The sequence below is a fragment of the Cryptotermes secundus genome, unplaced genomic scaffold, assembly GCF_002891405.2.
Source record: "Cryptotermes secundus unplaced genomic scaffold, Csec_1.0 scaffold55, whole genome shotgun sequence".
Taxonomy (NCBI): Eukaryota; Metazoa; Arthropoda; class Insecta; order Blattodea; family Kalotermitidae; genus Cryptotermes; species Cryptotermes secundus.
The window spans coordinates 319,616-340,573 of record NW_019740654.1 but is presented as its reverse complement, the minus strand read 5'-3'; the positions used below and the strand labels follow the sequence as shown (position 1 = coordinate 340,573).

Genomic DNA, 20,958 nt, shown 5'->3' with positions numbered 1-20,958 from the left:
TCTGTCGTTTTGCTGGTGCTTGGTCTCCCTGAACGTTGATTATCTTCAACTGACACTCAACTGTCCTTGTAACATAAATGCCATTCAAAACCTGCTGGCCAATTTAAAGCTTCACAAAGCATTTCAAGGGTTTCGGTAGCGGATTTACCAAGCTTCATGCAAAACTTGATGCAGATATGTTGCTTGATTTTGCCATCCATCACAGACAAAATGAAACACTAAGTCAAAAAGGATTCTTGTAGAAACTGTGTGTTGACAGCATGGTGTCAAGTGGCAAACTGATGTGGTAGGCTTTCAGAAGTGTGACCTTGGCTTCCCTTCTCATCCCCTTTCACCAAGGCAGTGACAATAGTCCGGAAACTTTCCAGTACCATCTCATAATGCTTGACAGAACCACTCGGAAATTCGTGCTCAGCCTATTTTCCACCTCCAGATGCTGTTTCCATCAGTTTGTTCAATTTGGTCACCATCTATCTGATTTCAGTATTTTATGCACACACCTTCATTGCCTTCAGGTATCAATATAACAAAATGTTAATTCATCACAGTCAAGTCTGTGCACATTTCGATCTGTTTTTTCCGAAGTAGTTATTCTTTGGAGTTTTGATGTTAACTACCCTATCATCATCACAGTTTTATCAGTTCTGTATTGTTGGAATTGTTATATTTTTTTACTGCTTCTGCTTTTGAGTGCATTGTGTAATGATTTAGTGGTGATGCCTGTGGTTTAATTTCCTTGATCATAACCATTTCTGTTTTTAATTTCTTTCCCTCTTAACCAAAGAGAATGTTACTTGAAGGAGAGCATTTGCTTAGGAAATATTCTTCTGATGTTACATACTTTGTGGATAGACCAAGTTTTGAGATGTGGCATAATTGTGAAGGAATGTTTAAGTTTGTACAGACCCAATGTTTGATGAGAACTGATTTGAATAATAATATTTGTGCGAATGTTTACTATGTTTACATGATTTTTGTTACTAAATTTAAGAGCCCTGTTCTTTAAAAAATGTAGGTGTAATATTGGCTATTAATCAGAAGTTGAAAAATGAAGAATCAGGTTGGGTTTCTAGCCCAAAATGTGGAAGATTTGATCTTACTGCTGCCTGTCTTTTCTATCTCCCATCTCTCCTCATTTCTGTGAGTGAACATGCTGCTGGAACAGTTGATGGGGATGTGTTTCAAGTCATATCTGGTCTGTCATTTCCAAGCAAAAATTTTGTGACATGTTTATTGGGAAGTGTGGTAATGAGTAGTCTCACTATGCAGATTTTTTCATTTTGCACATTGCATGACAAATGTAAATTGATGCTATGCTGAAGAGTGTATTAATAGAACAGCATTCTGTAAATGTGCATATCCGAGTTTACCGTAGAGCAGTATTTCCCAGCTGGTATTCTATGGAACCACAGGTTCAGCAAAATGAAAGTAAGGTTCCCCAAGAAAATTCCATTGGACTATAAAATAAAATACAGCTGCAGATTTGAGAATTCAGCTTTCCAGCATCAAATCAAACATGAAAAGCCACTCTTTGCATAAAAAAATACAAATATGTGGCATATTAGTTAATTTTTTTTTTAATGTGTGGTACCTACAACTAAATAACATGTCATTTTCTTGTTTATCATCTTCCTTCCTTCCAGTCATGGTTTGTGGCTTCGTATGTGAGAATTTTATTAGGAGTTCCTTAATTTTTTTCTTTTATGTAGAAGGGGCTCTGTGGCTAGATTAATAGATTGGGAAAGGCTGGTGTAAAGGAATGGAAGAACAAAGAATAATTTAAGGATATAGGTTCCAAACACATGGTGGTTGCCATGTGTGGTTGTGGTTTTTGCCCAGAATGTATTGATGTATTTTTGTAACACTTCTCGCTACCAAATACATTCAATTTTTTAAACTTTTTTTTGGGGGGGGGGACATACCAAGAACATACTTGGTAAGTCAGTGGAGGAGGGTGGTACCTAAGAATTTTATTTGGATAGGCACTAACATTATTCTACTTTAAAATTTACTCGGGGGTCCATCTTGTTGGATATAGCCTGGTGAATACAGTAATATCATAAATTTGCTTTGACATCATGACTTGCCAATTTTGGAAATGTGGAACCTAACCATAGCTTGTTGCTTTTCTGTAAATGTATTGCATTCAAAAACAAACAGATTTTCCAGGTTTCAGTTTATGGATTATTTTTAGATTTATGATCCTGTAGGGTGTATTGTGAAGGATGTACTGGTAAGTACAAGCTATTGGGAAGAGCTTGGTGAAATTTGTACATAGGCTGTACATTTGGTTTATTTGCTATATGATACCAAGTTACTAAGCACTGATGTATTAATCTCAGTGCTCTGTATGTCTTTTGTTCAGTACTTAGAATGCAATATATACAGTGTCCCAGAAAAAATATGTGCGCATCCTTTGTTCACTTGATTAAGGTTAAGGCATACAGGTCTTAGTTGAATATCAACTTTAGTCAAGTCACAAATGCCCACCGTTAGTGTTGGTGCCTTGTGGACAGCAGCTAACAACAGTTAAGCAGTTAATTTATTTTGTTTGTGGGTGGTAAATTAGCTGTAAGAGAAATTCCAGTCTTTGTGGTCTCCATTATTGCTAGCGTTTTGGCATGCATATTTGTATATTATGCAGCAATGTCTTCACTGATGTTTGGTCAGGGGATAGAAATGTGTACTCCACTTGTGCAATGCCCTACCCATTGTCTTTTTATGTAAGTGATCATTTAGAAAATCTCTGCAGTTCTGATTAAAAGGGGATGTCATATAGATGGATGTAACAGCACTGTTTACAGTACCACTCAGTTGCATTATTTATTACATGTTGCTCTTAAATGTTGTCTTACTGTGCATATTTTTATGGGTTATATGAACATTAAAAGATGCGTACATTTTTCGTGGGGACAGTGTATATATTGAAAAGGCAGAAGGTGAGGCATTATTGAATTTAATGGACTATATGATGTACTTTCTTGACCAAAAGTACTTACTTGGTTGTCAGTATGAAAACACAGCATACCATACTTCTTCACAATTGTTTGCAGTGACAGCTAACAGGAGCAATATAATTTTCATTTCATGCATCCTGTTATGTTATAATATGTAACTTCTTTATTAAGACCATCGCAACACAACTATATCAAGGTCAGTGCCAGGTTTTGGCTCTGCTACATGTTTCGGCTATTAATAGCCATCATAAGGCAAATACATGGCAAACATATATACACTACTGAACTGCAGTATTAATGAAATTAATAAATATAAATTAAAGAAAACAGGGGAGAGGAGTGTGGTGTGTGTTTAGAAATATAAAGCACTGAACTGAACCATGTACATACATGTGTTGTACATTTTGAGCTCGCTCATATATGTATTTTTGATGTCTACGGGTTGTGATCGTGTCTTTGAAGGTAGATAATTTTTATGGTTGAAGTACAGACTTCAGAATCCTCCCTTGCCTTTCCCACTACAGTGTTTTGTAATCACAAAGAACAAAAACATGTATCAGATAATGTTCCAGAGTTACACTTGAAAGCCTTGTGAATGCTTGTCACTTTGTAGGTGTCTGAGTGGAATCTTTCATGTAGTATTTCCCTTCACTTAATTTTATGACATCACATTCCTTCTGAGATGGGTGTTTTTTAATGATACGATAAAAATATTTTAATGAGAATTTTATTAGTTAGGTGAGTTCATTTCAGTTGGTCACCATGCTAATAAGCTATAGATTATCAGTTGAAGTTTTTGTATTTAACTTTCTGTGGTAGTAAACAATTTGACCTTGGAAATTAAAATAATACAGCCTACATTAAAATTTGTACCATAAAATTGAAAGCAAATTGGTTTCTGTGGCATTCAGAATCAAGGTTGCAAGTGATACATCAGTTCTTCTTAAAAGTGTATTTACTCTGAAGTATCATTGTGCCCTTCATTTTACCATGTGCCATATTCCTGGATATCCTTGATAATGACAAATGTGTGAATGATTGTAAAACACTGATAACCCAAGATACTTAATGGAAAATTGAAAATATAGGCATATCACCTGATTTGTTTAATTATCTTGAAATCTGTAAGACAAAATATGCTGAACATGAAATATGTGCTTCAGTTTTTCAGTATGACTTGTATCCAAAACATTTTTGGCTCTGGTAAATATTCATCAGGTTACATGTAAGATACATGCAGAAACACACGTGGGTCTTACTTAAATTGTTTATAAAATTGAAATGGCTGGACAGTTCCCCCCCCCCTCTTTCATGTTACAGTTCATGGAAATTTGCCCATCTGTTCTGACAGATGTACCGAACGAACTTTATAGATGTGCTTCAGGTTGTGCACATGCTTAAAAAGGTGAGAAGATAAGGAACAAAGTGGGCAATCCGCACAGATAATCAGAATTGTACTGTATGTGCCTAAAGCTGTTCTGTATTCACTGTTTGCTTTAAGTAGTTACTATAGGATTCTGACAATGGTGGATAACACACAGAGATATTGGGTTTTAGGACTTTTTATTGATTTCTATTAGGTTCTAAATTAGATAGACGTGATTTACTCCATTGTTGACGCTACTTAGACGCTATTAGTTTCTTACTAGTTCTCCTTTCTATTCCATGCCATGGGGTCATGGACATGGTTATTAATTTGGTTTCGTTACATAAATTTCTACGGCTCTTATCTATCCTGGTTCCACACTTGTATGTGCTTGGTACAATTTGTTATGTATATTCTTCTTATTAGCTCTCATGGACTTAGCCTGGTTCCAGGTATTTATAACCTTTGTGTTTTGTGACATCAGTTGTCCAGTGATTGAGGCTAGCTCTTTCTAAGGGACCCAACAGAATAGGTGTTTTCCCTCACCTGAGGATGGAAACAGATCCAGTTTCTGAGTGTTTTTCTTAGTTATCTTAAAAACCAGGGCGATGGATAAAGTCGGAAAACCCAATATCTCTGTGTGACCCTTCTGTACGATGCGTCATTGATCAGATCACACTCATTCTTCCACATGAATAAAATTACTATCAGTTTTAGAGTAGAATTTGGTTACCTATGCATAAATCTTTCCAATATTCATGAATTTCCAGGTTTGGGTTGAGCACCAGTGTATCACAGTGTTAAAGTAAAGCAAGGACACATTCACTTATGGCATTAACAATTAAAATGCTGTCAAAGAGGAGATACATTCTTAATCTGAATCCAATCATTTTGTTGCTAGAAGTTTCATCACTTTGATTTGCAGTTGTCTATCATGTTTTTGGTTAGACACCCCTGCTGCCACATTCTTCCTTCTTTGTTGACAGCATTGTTTAAAGCACCCTGACATGTTTTGCTAACAGCTTTTTCCACTGAAATGGCAATACTAAATAATTTGTGTTTGAGTGTATGGTCAATGCATGCACATTTCAGTAAAACTGTTTTCTTATTCCAATATTTTATAATGATAACTGTGTGCCTGGGCCATTTTATTTGTGTGCAAGTGTCGGTTTTTGCAGGACTTGAAAACATGCAAAGAAATGTATCTCGAATACATGCACAGTTTTCAGTAGCTGAACTGCATAGTGCTTTGGTAACTGACCTATGGGAGCAGTCGTGAAGCATGTGCATTTGTCTGTCTCAGGACAGAACTTGAAGTGAACAGTCATCTTCTCACTGTTTAGTATATTTTAGATTAACATCCCAACTGATTAGAAATGAACCAAATTTGGCTAGTGAATTTTAATCTTCATTTTCCAAAAGTTCTGACATTAGTACTAGTTATTGTTCATGAAACGAGTAACTTGCCAGACTTGAGCGAAATGTATGATGTGTTTGTCTCTGAAGAAAAGGGGTGATGTTCCTAGGTATCTTTCACCAGATGTTAAAAAATGAAAGAAGAAATTATACTCCCACCCCAGTATCATACAAAAAATTAATTTGTCCCTGTGCTTAACTAACTAAGCATTATGCCATGAAGGCATATGGGGGAGTGGATGTATAGACCCACATTTACTTGTCCTCGGCACTAGTTGGAGGTTAGTGGTCAGCTCCACGCCCTGGCCGCTTTACCCCCAGGAAGGATCCCCCAGTAGCCATTGGATAGGTTGGGTGGACCCTAGTGCTGGTCTGGACGACATGAAGAAGTGAAAATTCTGGACTCAAACTCCGACTTCTTGGTCATCCAGCCTGTAGCCAGTTGCTATACAAATATAAGAAAAATGTTCTCTGAATCTAGTGTCATGCATAATACTGTGATTATAAAAGAGGGCACTGAATGGGTTCAGAAATGATTTCTTTTATGTTTTAGGCTTAAAAATGACTCAAAATCAAGCTTTCCAAAGAATTTGTGTTGAATTATGTATCAAAGTAGGGTTAATGTGCAGAAACTCACAGTGTCTTTTGTGAAGTTTATGGGGGATGACATTTTGAATCAAATGACCTACAAATGGTTCAGATGTTTTAAAAATGGAAGAACTTCAGTGGATGATGATGATGATGATGATGATGAGCAGTCTGGCTGACATTCACCTTCAGGATCCAAACCTCTGATTGCCCAGGTGAAAAACATCCGTGGAAATTGTCAACTATCAGAGAAGTTGCAGAAGAGGTTGGAATTTCCATTGGTTCATGCCACATAATTATAATGGAAGATTTAGGAATGCAACGGGTCTCAGCAAAATTTGTGCCAAAACTCTTGACTGATGATCTCCAAAATCTCCTCCAAAGATCAAATGACAGTGAAAGTCTTTTGAAAAATGTTATTACCAGTGATGAGACCCAGGTGTGCAGTTGTGATGCTGAAACCAAGCAACAATCCTCACACAGGAAGAGCCCTGCTTTGTCTCACCCCAAGAAAGCACAACAGGTGCACTTGTGAGTGAAAGCAATTTTTTTTTTTTTTTTGCATAATGAATTTTCTCCTGAAGGTTAAACAGTCACGATTTTTATCTGGCACTTCTGAGGTATTTGTGTGATTTAATATGAAGAAAACAGTGTGAAATCTTCCTAGCCTTCCACAATCCCCCTATTCACTTGACCTATCACCTCCTGGCTTCTTATCTATTCCCTAAACTCACAATTAACCTTAAAGAAATAAAAGATTTCAAACAGTGGAAGACATCATCACTGATGAGACAAATGACTTGATGGTATTTACAAACATCCTATGAATAGTGTGTCCAGAAGTGTAAAAGACAGTGGGGAAGGTACATTGCTGCATAAGGGGGCTGTTTTAAAGGGGATAATATTCAGTAAGCTGAAAGAAGAGAAATATATTTTATAGACAAGTTTCGTGAACATTCTGAGAACCTTGTATGTGCACATGGTACATATACTTAAATTAGCTTTCCTCTTTTAAATGGTGGAAAGCATACGAGTTTCTTGATTTTGAGGTATAGTGGATCCCTAAGTTCCTTAAATTTCTTTTGGTAAGAAACTTCTGCTGGTATGTATATTTTTATGGCATTGATTGTAGTGATGAAGTTAACCCTAGAGTGCTGTAGTCTGTACATGGCACGTGTAGTGCAGCGGTGAGGTTCAGCTCGTATTTTGAACTCTTGTTTTTCATGTAAAGTATTTTTTTATATGAAATTAAACAGGAAATTGCAGGCTGTCATTTCACATATTTGTTGTCCCACTTTGAACTTCCTGCGGCAGTTGTAATACATTTGAATTCATTGTAAAAGTTTTCTACTTCACCAGTTGGTGCATAAATTATCTCCCAAACCTATATCCCCTTAGGGAATTCTAAGAAACTAAATATGTTAGATTGATACTGTGTTCTGTCCTGAATGTTGATTAAATGAACCATGATTCTCATTAGGAGAAACCACCGTGTAGAATGGACAACTTTGAGACGTGATTTTGACTCTAAGAAGCGTGTTATGACTGATATGTATGAGTAGCAAATGATAAATTCCCTATAGTCTGTATGAATGCTGCTATCATGATTCCCCTTTGTTGTATAAATATACATCATACAGTATGGTTTTAGCAGCCAAGGCCAGCCAGAGCACCGATTCTGACAACAGCCCAAAGAATTTTATGCTGCTGGTTTTTGGGGGCTTGTGAAATGATGGGACAAGTGCCTCAATGTACAGGGAGATTATGTTAAGAAATTAAAGGCACTTTTCAAATAAGTACTCGTATTTTTTTAAGTTCTATATCCGTTTGTAACTTAACTATTGACACCCTCGTATATGAATAACACAAGGAAAAGAATAGATCAATGGTCAATCAGAACTCAGATAATATAGGGCTTTGTGAATTATGCTACTGCTGTGGGATGCAAAGTGCCTGGTCGTCATTCCTCAGACAAAACATTGCCCCATCCAAAAGAAAGAAATCTTATAATCAAGATTCCTCCAGTTGTGAAGAAATCAAAACCGCAGAAATGGGGTGTTGTGTGTCAAAAATTGTGTACTGGTGTGACATGGGACTCTGTGGAATGTTTTCACTACTAACACACCCAGCAGAATTTTAAGGTAATATGATACTATTATTCCTATTTTTTTAGGTTTACTGTGCCAAAAAATAAAAATTTTAAAGCACTGTGGATCAATGCACCGATTCTATGTACATTTCTGAACATAGTGTGAAAATTAGAAAGACAAAACCCTAGGTTTTCCTAGTACACTTTTAAGTGAAATGTTGCTTTTACTGTTTTAAATGCTTAAATATCCTCTGTCCCAAGGAGTAAGTAGGAATTGAATGCCCTGAGTCATTGAAGGGTCAAAGAACTAGAGATTTGAACCTTCAGCCACATTGTAAGGAAGCTTATGTTACAAGGGATAATTGGTAGACAGATAAATCTTATAGGTCTAGAGCAGTTTCATTAATGTAGGTGGGACTGTATGAACTACTGTTAGTATGTAACCACTAATGGTTGTCAGAAATTCTTCGTGTTCGTTTTTTCCCCTTCATTCTGTCAGCCCCATTCTTCCTGATATTAGAGAGGATGAAGTTTTGCTGTCACAGAACTCTTGTCGTTGGGCCTGTTCTGAGCCAGCTCCGTCCACACCACAGGGGTTCTTCCCCCCCACCTCTTCAAGTTTGACAAACATTTTGAATTTGAATGAAGCTTTCCAAATTCAGCCCCCCCCCCCACTTTGCTTTTATGTATGTCCATCTGTGTGTTTCCAATTCTTCTGAATTTACATTTATAATATAATATGCATGTGATAAAAGGTTTAAAATGGTCGGATCTACTGATATAAACTCTACTATCTATTTTTTGCCATCTGCATGTCTATACAGTTCTTTGTTTTTTAGTGTTTCTAAAGTAAATATATGATGTAAAATAGGCTTGTGGGTGTGTACTGACATTTAAAGTACTGGATATAAAAATTAATTCCTGTTTACGTAATAGATACTGGATTTTTTTTATAAATTACAAACTCATCTATGCAGGGCTGATAAAGCGTGGGATGAAAGACTTCATTCATTCATCTGTAATCTGTCAAGACGACAGGTCCACAGTCTCTTCCAAAACAGTTCCTCCACTTAATGCGATCTAGAGCTTTCTCCTTCAAATGAAAATATCCTCTTCTGTCCCCAAGGTCATCCAGCATTTTCTTACGTCTTCTTCCTCGTCTTCTGGTCACTTCTATCTGCCCCTCTAGAAAGACTTATGCAGTGTTTTTTAATAATGTACTCGAAGACTTTAGAGAGTTTGATGTGGGTTCATCATTTGTAGTTTGTGTTTATGAATCTGTTAATATTCTGCATAGTTTCTGCTGTGAGAACCCCTGGTCTCGCATATTCCACAGTTCATGTAGAGGAGTTTCAAGTATATGGATTCCTTTTTGTAATAATGGTGTTGAACATGATAAAATCATTCGTCCATGATGCTTCTCTAGATTGCAGCCTTCTCATAACATTTGATTATTTTATCTCATTTCATTCCTGCTAGCACCTTTGTGGTTAGTCATCAATTTATTCTGATTTCATCTCCATTGGATTCATTGGGAGCAATTAATACAGATGTTAATTTAGAAATCTTAAAACATATTTCTGGTAAGAATTGCATTCAGTATTAATGATTGTTGAAAAGAGAAGGATATGAAATTAGGTTTCTGTTAAGAAGGTGTATGAAATTGATCTTTGCAGAATATGAAGAAACATCATGGAAGGTTATTTTCTGTGTGGTTTTATATTGGGGATTCATGTTGATTGGAAGGAAATGGATGGGAAGGGGGCAGAACAACTAGGTTATAATATGATTAGGAAACTCTTGAGTACTTAATTATATCACTTTTCAGCCTGCACTGTTTACCATTGGCTGTTTGCTGTTAACTGCCAGTACAGAGATTTAGAAAGTGCATCATTTAAGTCCATTGTCATTTCTCTAATTTTTCAATGTTAAAGCTTTTTATAACATGCTGTGATTCAGTGAATGTTCATTTACACCTGGAAGTGATGCAGCTGTAGTAAGTCAGCACTGAGTACAATTTTCTATCTGAAATTTTTAATGTTGGTTTAGAATATCAGATTTTACCATAAACTGTTTGTGTTGGCTGATAAACTCTTAATTGCTTGATAAAAATGATCGCTTTGTCATTGCAAATTTATGTTTGGGGGTATGTAGATACAAAGTAGCACACAGCACAAGGGGGCTGTGAATGTTACAGATACTAAACTGCAGTAATTTTCCATTACTTCATGTATGATTATTTGATATTAAATAAGAACTTCATTAAGGTAGAGGCATGATGGGAACTGAAAAACTGAATCATAATGAACAATTTAGTCATATCTGTGTGATTGCATTTCCCCCCCCCCCAAGTGTTGGAAACCAATATAGTGTATGTCCGTGGACAGAATTGACATTATTTCTTTTGCAGCATGATGATACTCTCGTATGGGCTTACGATAGGTGTAAATGAACATAGTAATAGCTTTCATGTATGCTGGAATTGAAATTGTGTGCATAGATTATGTTGGTATTGATTATATTATGTTCCATTGAATACTGGATTGATGACCAAATGTGCAACCTATAATCAACAATAGAATGTATGGGTAGTTTCTTTACATTATTGACTTATTTTGATGTGGAATTAATAGAAGCACTCAGCATTCGTATGTGGAATTGTACACATTTTATACAGTTATAGTTTCTGGTTATTTATTCTGTAAAAGTGATTTTAGCAGAAACTACCTGTACAGTAACATTGCATTTTATGTAGTTAGATAATTGATTTGTTTAAACCCTTGTTGATTGAATGTCAGATTTGCCATGCATTTGGGTGAATACCAAGTATAGGTTTCTGTTTTATATTCAAAGAAAGTTTCCAACTATAAAGTGGCATTGAATTGACAGTGATCTACTTAGTGAATATTAAAACACGCATATTTTCAAAATTGAACCATTGTTTTAATTTGTGAACCAAAATGTAGCAGGTTTTGGTTTGTGCATTTTAGAGCATTAGTTGAATTTTGAGAAAGTGCTGAAAATTATATATTACTTTGTTGCTTGCAAACATGCGCAGTATTGTGGCCCACCTATTGATTACTTGGGAAATACATGCTTGATCATGCAATATATGAAGTAGGATATCCATGGATAATTTAAAATAGATGCAGATAGGAATAGTGGAAACGTATCATCTTGCATACAATTCAGTCAAACCAAAATGAACTGTAGAGACTTTGAGCAAAGTATGGAGATACTAAGATATCATTAGGGAACTTTTGAATGTCAAATACAGTTACTTCTCAGCGGGTCTGCAGTCAACATGCTGGTGAATATTATTTCAAGAAATTCCCTCATTAGAGAATATAAAGTAGTCAGACACATGCCATTGACAGGGAATTGATGTTTGGTTAATGATGTATAGAGGAAATAGTTGCACTGTGATTTATAGCATTGCCTGTTGAAATTCGTTTTGCCATGGGATATTCATTTTGATGGCTTCAAGTATATAATATGCATTTTACGAGAAAGCTGGTAAGTACCTTAAGTCAGCATAAATTTGTTGCAACACCCATTGCAAGAATGAATGTAACTAATTTTAAAACTGATCGTGCTGATTGAGCGCAGAATTTAGTCACAGAATTTTGAGATAGTGGAAGGAATTTATTCAGATTGTATTAAACATTCTGCTGTAAGTAGTTGTTGAGAAGCTGCTGGAGGATGCTGAAGAGAGAAATTGTTTATAGAACTTCAAAGTGCACAGTTTTGATGGAAGAACCATGAAATGTGAGAGGAAAAGAAGAATCATTTTGTTGTTCCTGTGGTGTTCAACACAGAAAACAAGCAACATTTAATGGAAATATTGTGTAAGTAGTTGACCTATGAAATTGAGTGCAAGATATTAGAATTAGTAAATCTACATTGAAGTACATTGGAATTCACATGTTAATGGATAATTTATACCATCTTTGCTAAACAGACATGTAATCATCCAGCAGGGAGGTTTTAGTGCCTGCGTTATTAGGGAACCTTCTGTCAGAATGCTGAGAATCAGTTTTATCCATATTGATGTAAGAGGCTTGTATTATATCCATGCAAGCTTGGAGCATTCTGTCTCTCATTCTCTCACAAATTTAATCATCATCTAGTTCATGGAAGTGCAGAATTTAAATGTATATTATTTTGTGTCTTAGTACATAATATAAGGCTAAACATATTTTACATTTACTGTGTGTCTAGTTTGAGCATACTTGAGTTTGCATGATGGTGATGACAACTTATACAATTTAAGTGATTCGCATCGGGTGGTAACTTGGATAAGATGTGTTGCATAAAAATTCAGGCAAATAAAATGGACCTTGTGCTTGTCATCTTTGTGATCTTGGAACTTCTTATTGAACATTATGTTATTTTAACAAGCAAGTTCTGTCTGGTCCTTTAAATCTGACAGTTGTGTAATTTCTGCAAGTAAGAACTAATTGTCATTAAATTGTGCAAACACCTATACACAGTCGTGAGGCAGGAGAAAAGGTAGTACTTTTAGAACATTAGTTGGAGAATGGTGTTACACAAGAATTTTTTAATTTTGGTTGTGCGCATACGCACGCATGTGTGTGTACCTGTTGACAAGGACGTTTAATAGATCGTGATTTGAAGGAAGACATTTTGAGTGGTAGTGATTGTTGTGATAATTTTTTTGAAAGAAGGGGATGCTCAAAATGTGTTTCAGCCACCCATAGTAGGAGATAACAGACTACTACTGCTGTGTGTACTCTGCACAGTCATTTTATAAAATAGATAAAGATTTTAACAGAGAAATTACTTTTGCAAATGTATACTTCTCGGACAGTTCCCAAGCAACATCTGACCTTTCCTAATCAAGAGTTCAGAATATATATACAGACATTCTTTTCAGCCAGTCTTGTTCATTTGTTGGGGGGAATGAAACAGATTTTTTGTGCTTTACATTTTTATCGTAGACACACAGGACAGTGTGAATGTCTATCTCTGTATCGTTTGATTACCCAGATGGGTGTATTGTATCCTCAGTGTCACATAAATTTCACAGTCTTGTGATCTGTTATTACAAGGGAACCTTATCAGTTGTGCAGCTTAAAGTTATATTAATATTTGTGCTATGATTTTCAGGTTTAGTCTTGTGTAAAGTGAAACCAAATACAACAGGCCTTACATTCTGCCTATGCCTGTAGAAATTAACCATCAGAACATGCTTAACTCATTAAAACCTGACTGGAAAGTTATCAGACTACCTCAAAAGTTGTTTTTTCCTTGGCTTATTTGATGGTATTCTTTTAATCGTGATGTAGTGTGGTTGTGAATGATTGGTTAATTGAATGTGTGGAAGGAATAGAGTTTGGCCTGTATTAAGGTGCCATCTTAGCATTTTCATGAAGGGAGCTAACATAGGTGTCTGCTGGTAAAAAGTTTGGCCCAAAAAGCAGGAATATTATCCATTTCACTGTGATGGTTCATTACCCATGCAGACTTACCACTTTTTTGAAGATAGGCTTTTTCCACCATTCATTCATTTCATTCATTATTGGAGGGGGTGGGTTTCCCCATGCACCGCGACCAGTTGTTGATCTGTTGTACGTCCCCCTTTGATATTCTACCAGTCGCCATACCCTTCCGGCTACTGGTGCTTGCTATCAGCCCCGCTCAGCCAGCGAGATCGGCCCCTCTAGTGGCAATGGTACCCGATACTTCCCCCACCTACCGGAGGCATTGGAAACTACTTGGGCAGGATACTTCTTACCTACTTTTGCTCAGAGGTCTCCTAGAGACATGAGAGTCTTTTACGTGCCGTAAATCTACGACACGGGACCCACTGCTTAAAGTCCCTCCCGGAGGACTTCTTCCCTGAATTTTTCCGCTCTTAAAAATTCCATGACCTCTGCCGGGTTTGAACCCGCGTACCTTGAGTCATGAGGTGGGAACATTACCCCTAGACTACGGAGACCGCTTTCAAAACACTATCCACACTGCTTACAGTAGTTTCTTCTACTGTAATGTAAGAGTGATCTGCTAGCTTGACTTGCTAAATCCTGCTCTGTATTGGAAATTTCTAGGAAAGGGAATTTAATAGGGGAAAAGTTGGGTTGTGGTGGCAGTGTTGAACGTCTTAAGGTTTTCTCTAAAAACAAGGTGTTTAATGTGATTATACTATTATTTTAGCTCATGACGATCCATATTTTTGTTCCAATATTAATTATTTATAGGGTGTTTCTTGTTATCTGGCACGTTAGCATTTGTATAACTTTGTTATTGAAGACAGTTTTGTGAAACTTTATCACAAACTCTTCTAAACACTGGGAAAATTTGTTTGTTATTCATTGGCGATGCTGAATTGTGTAATAATATGGCATATATGATGGATCAGAAGGTGTTTGTTACCAACCCCTGTTACTCTTCTGGTGTCTCTTTTGTTGCTGTATAACCATCCAAGTGGAAGTGTGATTCTTTGAAGAACTATGAGATGTACAGGATGGGGCGCAGAAACTTACTTCCTACCTCAAGGCAGAGGTTTTTAAACATCGCTCCACAAACCTGCTTCAGCTGAAGAATGTTATTCAGCAGGAAGTAGCCCAAATTCCGGTGCACATGTTGGAATGTGCAGAGGGGAACTTCAGAAAACGGTTGCATCAGTGCATAGAGAACGGTGGCCACCACCTTCAAGATATTTTGTTTAAAACTACATGATTTAAAACTTTAAAGTATGTTCTTTCATTGGCTAAACATAAATTTTGTCTATCAGCAATAATTTTTCTTTTATTTGCCTTCAAAAAAAAAGGAAGTTTCTGCACCCCATCCTGTACAAGATATTTATAATTTCCTCCAGTAGCACTCAGTATTGCCTTGCAGAAGCATAACATCTTGATATTCCATCTTTTACAATGAGTGGCTCACCCAGCTGAATTTTGTTCAGAAACAAGAAGTCTTCATGACATACTTTCCATGTGCTCAGCTTCGCATACTTCTCCTGGACTTCTTGCTATTGCCTCCTGTGCTATACCTACAACTTCTTCCTAATGAATAAATGGGTTACATTTATGTCCCTTTGCATGTTTATCACACACACTTCCTATTTCTTCAAACTGTGTTCCGGGTAGATAACTTTCATTTATATCTGTCTGGAATGTAAGTTATTTTTGTTAGTGACTTGTTCATTGCATATATTATATTTAAGCATACTGTTGCACTGTACACTTCTATATGTAATGATACAAATGCCATCATGAATGCAACAATTTATTTGGTTGTAGTTCTTTGTCTTTTCTTCCTCTACACTACATGTTACGGCCATAACTGGCCATCATCAGGTGTATTTTTCACTACGCAGCTGTCACACTGCGCACGATCAAAAATCTAAAACACCAGCCTGTCAGTTTTGTTTTAAAATCTCACCAACATATGCTCGTCAATTTGATTTTAGAATTCCAATTTAACATTTAAAATTTTTAAATTTAAAATTCAAAATTTAAAGTTTTAAATCAAAGGGATACTTGCTCTGTGTCTACATGTGCTGCAGCATCTATTTCTTGTTTTCAGCACCGTTCATGTATTATTCTGTGCAGGCTCCCTGTGTGTGTGTCACATACACATTAAAGATGAGGAGCAACACACACACACTCAGGAGCCTGCACAGAATAATACATGAACGGTGCTGCAAACAAGAAATAGTCGCTGCAGCACATGTAGACACAGACCAGGTATCCCTGTGATTTAAAACTTTAAATTTTAAATTGGAATTCTAAAATCAAATTGACGAGCATATGTTGGTGAGATTTTAAAACAAAACTGACAGGCTGGTGTTTTAGATTTTGGATCGTGTGCAGTGTGACAGCTGCGTAGTGAAAAATACACCTGATGATGGCCAGTTATGGCCGTAACATGTAGTGTAGAGGAAGAAAAGACAAAGAACTACAACCAAATAAATTGTTGCATTCACGACGGCATTTGTATCATTACATACAGAAATGTTCATTGCATTCTTAACATATGTTCATGTTACCAGTTATATACAGTACACAGAAGAGTTATTTTTTGTTTGGTATAGTTCATTCATTAGGTTATTTTTTCTGTATTTATTTATAAACATCTGGTCTGTGTGCTTTTCTTTGCTGTAGTAAGCAACATCCACGTATATAATAAAGTTTGAGAGAAAACATGCTTTTTAGAAATAATGCATGTGACTTGCCATGACGGCCCGTGAATCATTTCTGGAGTTTTACTGTAATTGGAAATTGAGTAAATTGAAATTGAAGTGATAAGCATTGACATAGTCTGTAATCCTGTTTGTAGAGAAAGTATATTTCAAAGCAGCATTCTTTTTTGTATGCTGTTGTTTTTGTGTGATGTACAGTTCATGAGGACCCCAGTATGGCAGTGGACACTTTGAAGATTGTGTTGTTTTGAACTTTATGTTCAAAAGGAATATGGCAGTGGACACTTTGAAGCTTGGTTTGTTTTGAACTTTGTGTACCATTCTGCTTTCTGTTCAAAAGGACTGCCATGAATACGCAGTATATATTAACATATCCGAAAAGCACCTCCAGAGTAGTCAGGAAGGAAATGGCATTGTTTTCAATAATTGGAATTTATGGAAATGCATTAGGTGACACACCATTATGAGTCTCCTTGTAACAATTCTAACAACATGTTATAACACTAGCATAAAAATGTTCACATTTCAACAGGTAATTGTCAAAGTCAAACTTTCAGAAAAGCCTTCCTCATGAAAGCTATTTTTTATAGTCCACATTAATGTCAAATATACAAATATTGTGATGTACTGGATGTACTTTTAACAGAGAAGAATAGTATACAATTCTGTAATATTTAAGTGTGCTCATCAAATTACTAGCTGACATGTATAATGATGGAATGAGAAGTGTTAGCCTTTTATATATTTGGATGAAATTATGTTTAGTAACTTCTGGCTTCATGAAAGTATAGTGTTCAGTAAAATGCTGTTTCCTCCTTTCCTGAAGTATGATTAATTTTACAGAACATTCCATAAGGAAGGCCTAAGACTTTATGAAGAAGAGAGCCGAAGCAAGTTGCTCTGATGTTTACTGAAACATAAATGTGTTACTTTCTTTGATTGATTGATTGATTAGCGCTTATGAAATTTGATGTGTGTAATGCATAAAATTGATAAGATAGGAAAGAGAGCATCCAGAAACGGTAGTAGACTTCGCATAATAGGAAGTGAAATGTTCTCTCCGTTCCTGCATATTAGCACACATTGCCCTATCACAGTGTTATTTCAGTTATTCTTTTCCCTAGTTATACTAGAATGTTATGTGCAACCTTTCATAATTCATTATTGTAGTAATTAGTAGGTTAACTTAACGAATGAAAAATGTTTAAAATACATAGTTACAGAACTGTAGTGTATTAGATATGTTTTGCAATGAGGTTTTTTTTTTAAATAGAATTGGCTGGTTGACGTGTTTAATAATGGCAGTTTGTGATTGTAAAAATGCATAACCAATTGTTGAAGACTGGGACACTGTTAAGTGGAGTAATCCGTTAGAGTGGTGGTACTACAAGATCCAGAGGAATTTATTGAGATGAATGATCAGGGCATTCACAAGGTGCAGTGACCTTAGTAATCACTCTGCACACTTTGTGTTGCAGGTCACATGGATTTGGAAAAACGGACTTCAGACAAGAAGCACTGTCCACATTGCAAGCCCTTGGAAACACAGACCTCTTGTATTCTTTGCAAGTTGATAGTTGTGTTAAATCTAATAATGAAAATAAATCTGATAATGAAAGTGAACAGTTATACTCGATTTGGATAAAGACTGATGAGGATGATGAAGAATACTATTTGTGTGATGTGAAGGAACTGGAAAATGATGTACAGATCACAAAAGCATCATCTCTTTCATCCCCTGATTATATATTGGAAGAGGACTCAACAAGTCAGCATAAGATAAAGTTGAACAGAAATGCCACTTCTCAGTTAACTGACCACGATTATGTGCAGTCTAATGGAAGTGAAAATGCTTTAAATAGAAGGACACTGTTATATGAACCTGTTTCAAGACTAGGTGGAGCTTCAATCACAGGTCTAGTTAGGGCCCCCCGGAAGTGCATATTGAAATGTATAACTGGTGGAAAATGTCGTACCAAACTTATAATGGTTAACCAGCCATTGCAGTGTAAGCGTTGTTTAAAATATTTCCGAAGTGAAGCAGTCTCTCTGACTCATCTTAGAATGCACACAGGATTTTCCCCATTTTATTGCAAGCTTTGTGGAACAAGTTTCATGCTGTCATCTTCATTAAAACAGCATATGAATCATTGTACATATACCCAAAATAAAGAAGTGGCATCTAAGATATCCCATCCATTAACAAAGGGCCATAATGAGAAGTACATGTGCACAATATGTGGCAAAATGTATAAATTGAAACCCAGTTTGAAAGATCATTTGAGGGCACATTTTGGGAAAGCGAGGCGGAAGCAAAAGTGTGATGTTTGTGGAGAAAAGTTTCTTACAAAAGCTGAAATCAAGCAGCATATGCTAACTCGTGAATGTCGAACATTTTTTACTTGCAGTACGTGTGGTAAGATGTTCATAAATGAGAGGGACTTGCTAGATCATATGATCAGCCACTCAGATGAGCGTCCCTTCTGCTGTTCTCTCTGTGGAGCAACCTACAAAAGGAAGTCTCATCTAAATCGCCACATCTTAAGTCATGAAGCAAATAACAAGTTGTCAATAGCTCCACGCATTAGGAGAAGGCCAGGAATAATGTTTAAGTGTCATTACTGTGGTAGAGAATGGCCAACATCTAGTCTTCTGATGGCACATCAAATAAGTCATACTGGGGAACGTAATTTTGAGTGTCACATTTGTAAAAAACGTTTTGCGCAGTCAGGAGCACTGTCAAGACACATTCGTGTTGTTCATGATGGGGCCAAGGACTACACATGTGAAATATGTCAACAGAGTTTCACAGCCAAAGCCACAAAAGATAATCACGTGCGCATTCACACAGGCGAAAAACCCTTTCAGTGCGACACGTGTGGCAAGACATTCCGAACCCAGCAGCAGCACCGAATTCATGAACGTGTACACACAAATATGCGTCCCTATCCATGCCCATATTGTGAGAAACGTTTCCGTCGCCGGCCACACCTAATAGTTCACATTCGAACTCACACAGGGGAGAAACCATACGCATGCCAAGTCTGTGGCAGGAGTTTTGCCCAGAAAAATGATATGACTAAGCATATGCAGATACATAATAGACAATGAGCATATATGAGGATGGTCTTTTTATAGGCACAGAGAAGTACTGTAATTACGTCTTCATTTGTACCATTATGTTGATAAAGTTGTGTCATACCATGTGCGTAAAATTGTAAAGTTGGATTAGTTTATAAAAATTGTATTGTGCATTATCCAGAAGTTTATGACGTGTTGTCAGAAATAGCTTACACACCTTTCATACTGTTTAATTTATTTGTGTAACATAACAGGCTGTTTGAACCCATGTACGATTTTGCAAGGCAAATAAACGAGGAAGACAGAGAAATTTTGTTGGGTTTTTATCTGAATTGAAATACTTGTATTACTAATACTTTGTATAGATTAATAGCCTTGTTCAGAGTATCATACACAATTTGAATTTATGGCTGAAAATCAGTAAAGAAATTACTCTGTATTTAATTCAGTCAATTTGCAGAGTTTCATGTTCAAGTCTGGAAACTAGTGTAATGGTTATTGCTTGTATTTGAAAATAAAATTAATTATTCCAGAAACTGACCTTCTCTTGGATACTGTCTTGTCCTTACCCTTAAAAACTTCTGGCCTTCACTGTGCTTTTTTATATGTAAGGAAGTATGACCTTGTAGCACAAGATTATTGCAGAAACTAATAGTACAATATGTATCATACTGAAGGTTGTTGGTGCAGTTTTGGTTGAATTAACATAATTTTAATGCAGTAGAAGCATGAATCAGCTTGTGGTATTCTGTATAGCAGTTGGAGAGACTGCAATTTTATTTATGCATATAAGAGACGCCAGACACCAAGTGAATGTAGATGGTATCTTCTGTTGTAAAATGAATAATCGACTACACAAAGAGACTGAAAAATGCCCCAAAATACTTGTTATGCCCATACAAATATGAAAATAACCCAAAACCCTGTGCCCAAAAAGGTGAGAAATGCAACACCTAAATGTAATGTTCTTAAAATTGAGGAATCGCTACTTCTGGTTCTTAAAATTGTGCAGTAATTAGCAGTTTCTGTTCTAGAATTAATATTCTGTCATGTCATGTCTCTCTTTTGATAGAAAGAAAGCTCCAAAGCTTTCTCACAACTTTATAAATTATGTTTCCTTTGTAATAAATCTTTGCTATACAGCTTGACAAATTGTGTCTTCTTTGTGTCATATCATAGTAGCTACCATTATGAGTATCCTTATTATGAAAAGGATGCAATTCTATATGGTGTGAAGTAGGTAAAAAATGGGTTTTCAAATTCAGTACATTTCAAGCACATTCAGCCAGTAGAA

The 20,958-nt window shown here is 36.2% G+C and overlaps 1 protein-coding gene across 17 annotated transcripts in view; it reads left to right on the top strand.

The window, feature by feature from the left end:
* LOC111872345 (gastrula zinc finger protein XlCGF57.1) overlaps nt 1–20,958 on the top strand; it is a 151,316-nt gene that overhangs the window by 15,397 nt on the left and 114,961 nt on the right. The window contains exon 6 of one of the 17 annotated variants that reach the window (XM_023866116.2): nt 18,062–20,204. The exons of the other annotated variants lie outside the window; for them this stretch is intronic. Coding sequence (XP_023721884.1) covers nt 18,062–19,694 — 1,633 coding nt within the window. The 3' untranslated portion in view covers nt 19,695–20,204. Of the gene's footprint in view, nt 1–18,061; nt 20,205–20,958 lie in introns of those variants that run through there. 17 annotated transcript variants of the gene reach the window in all.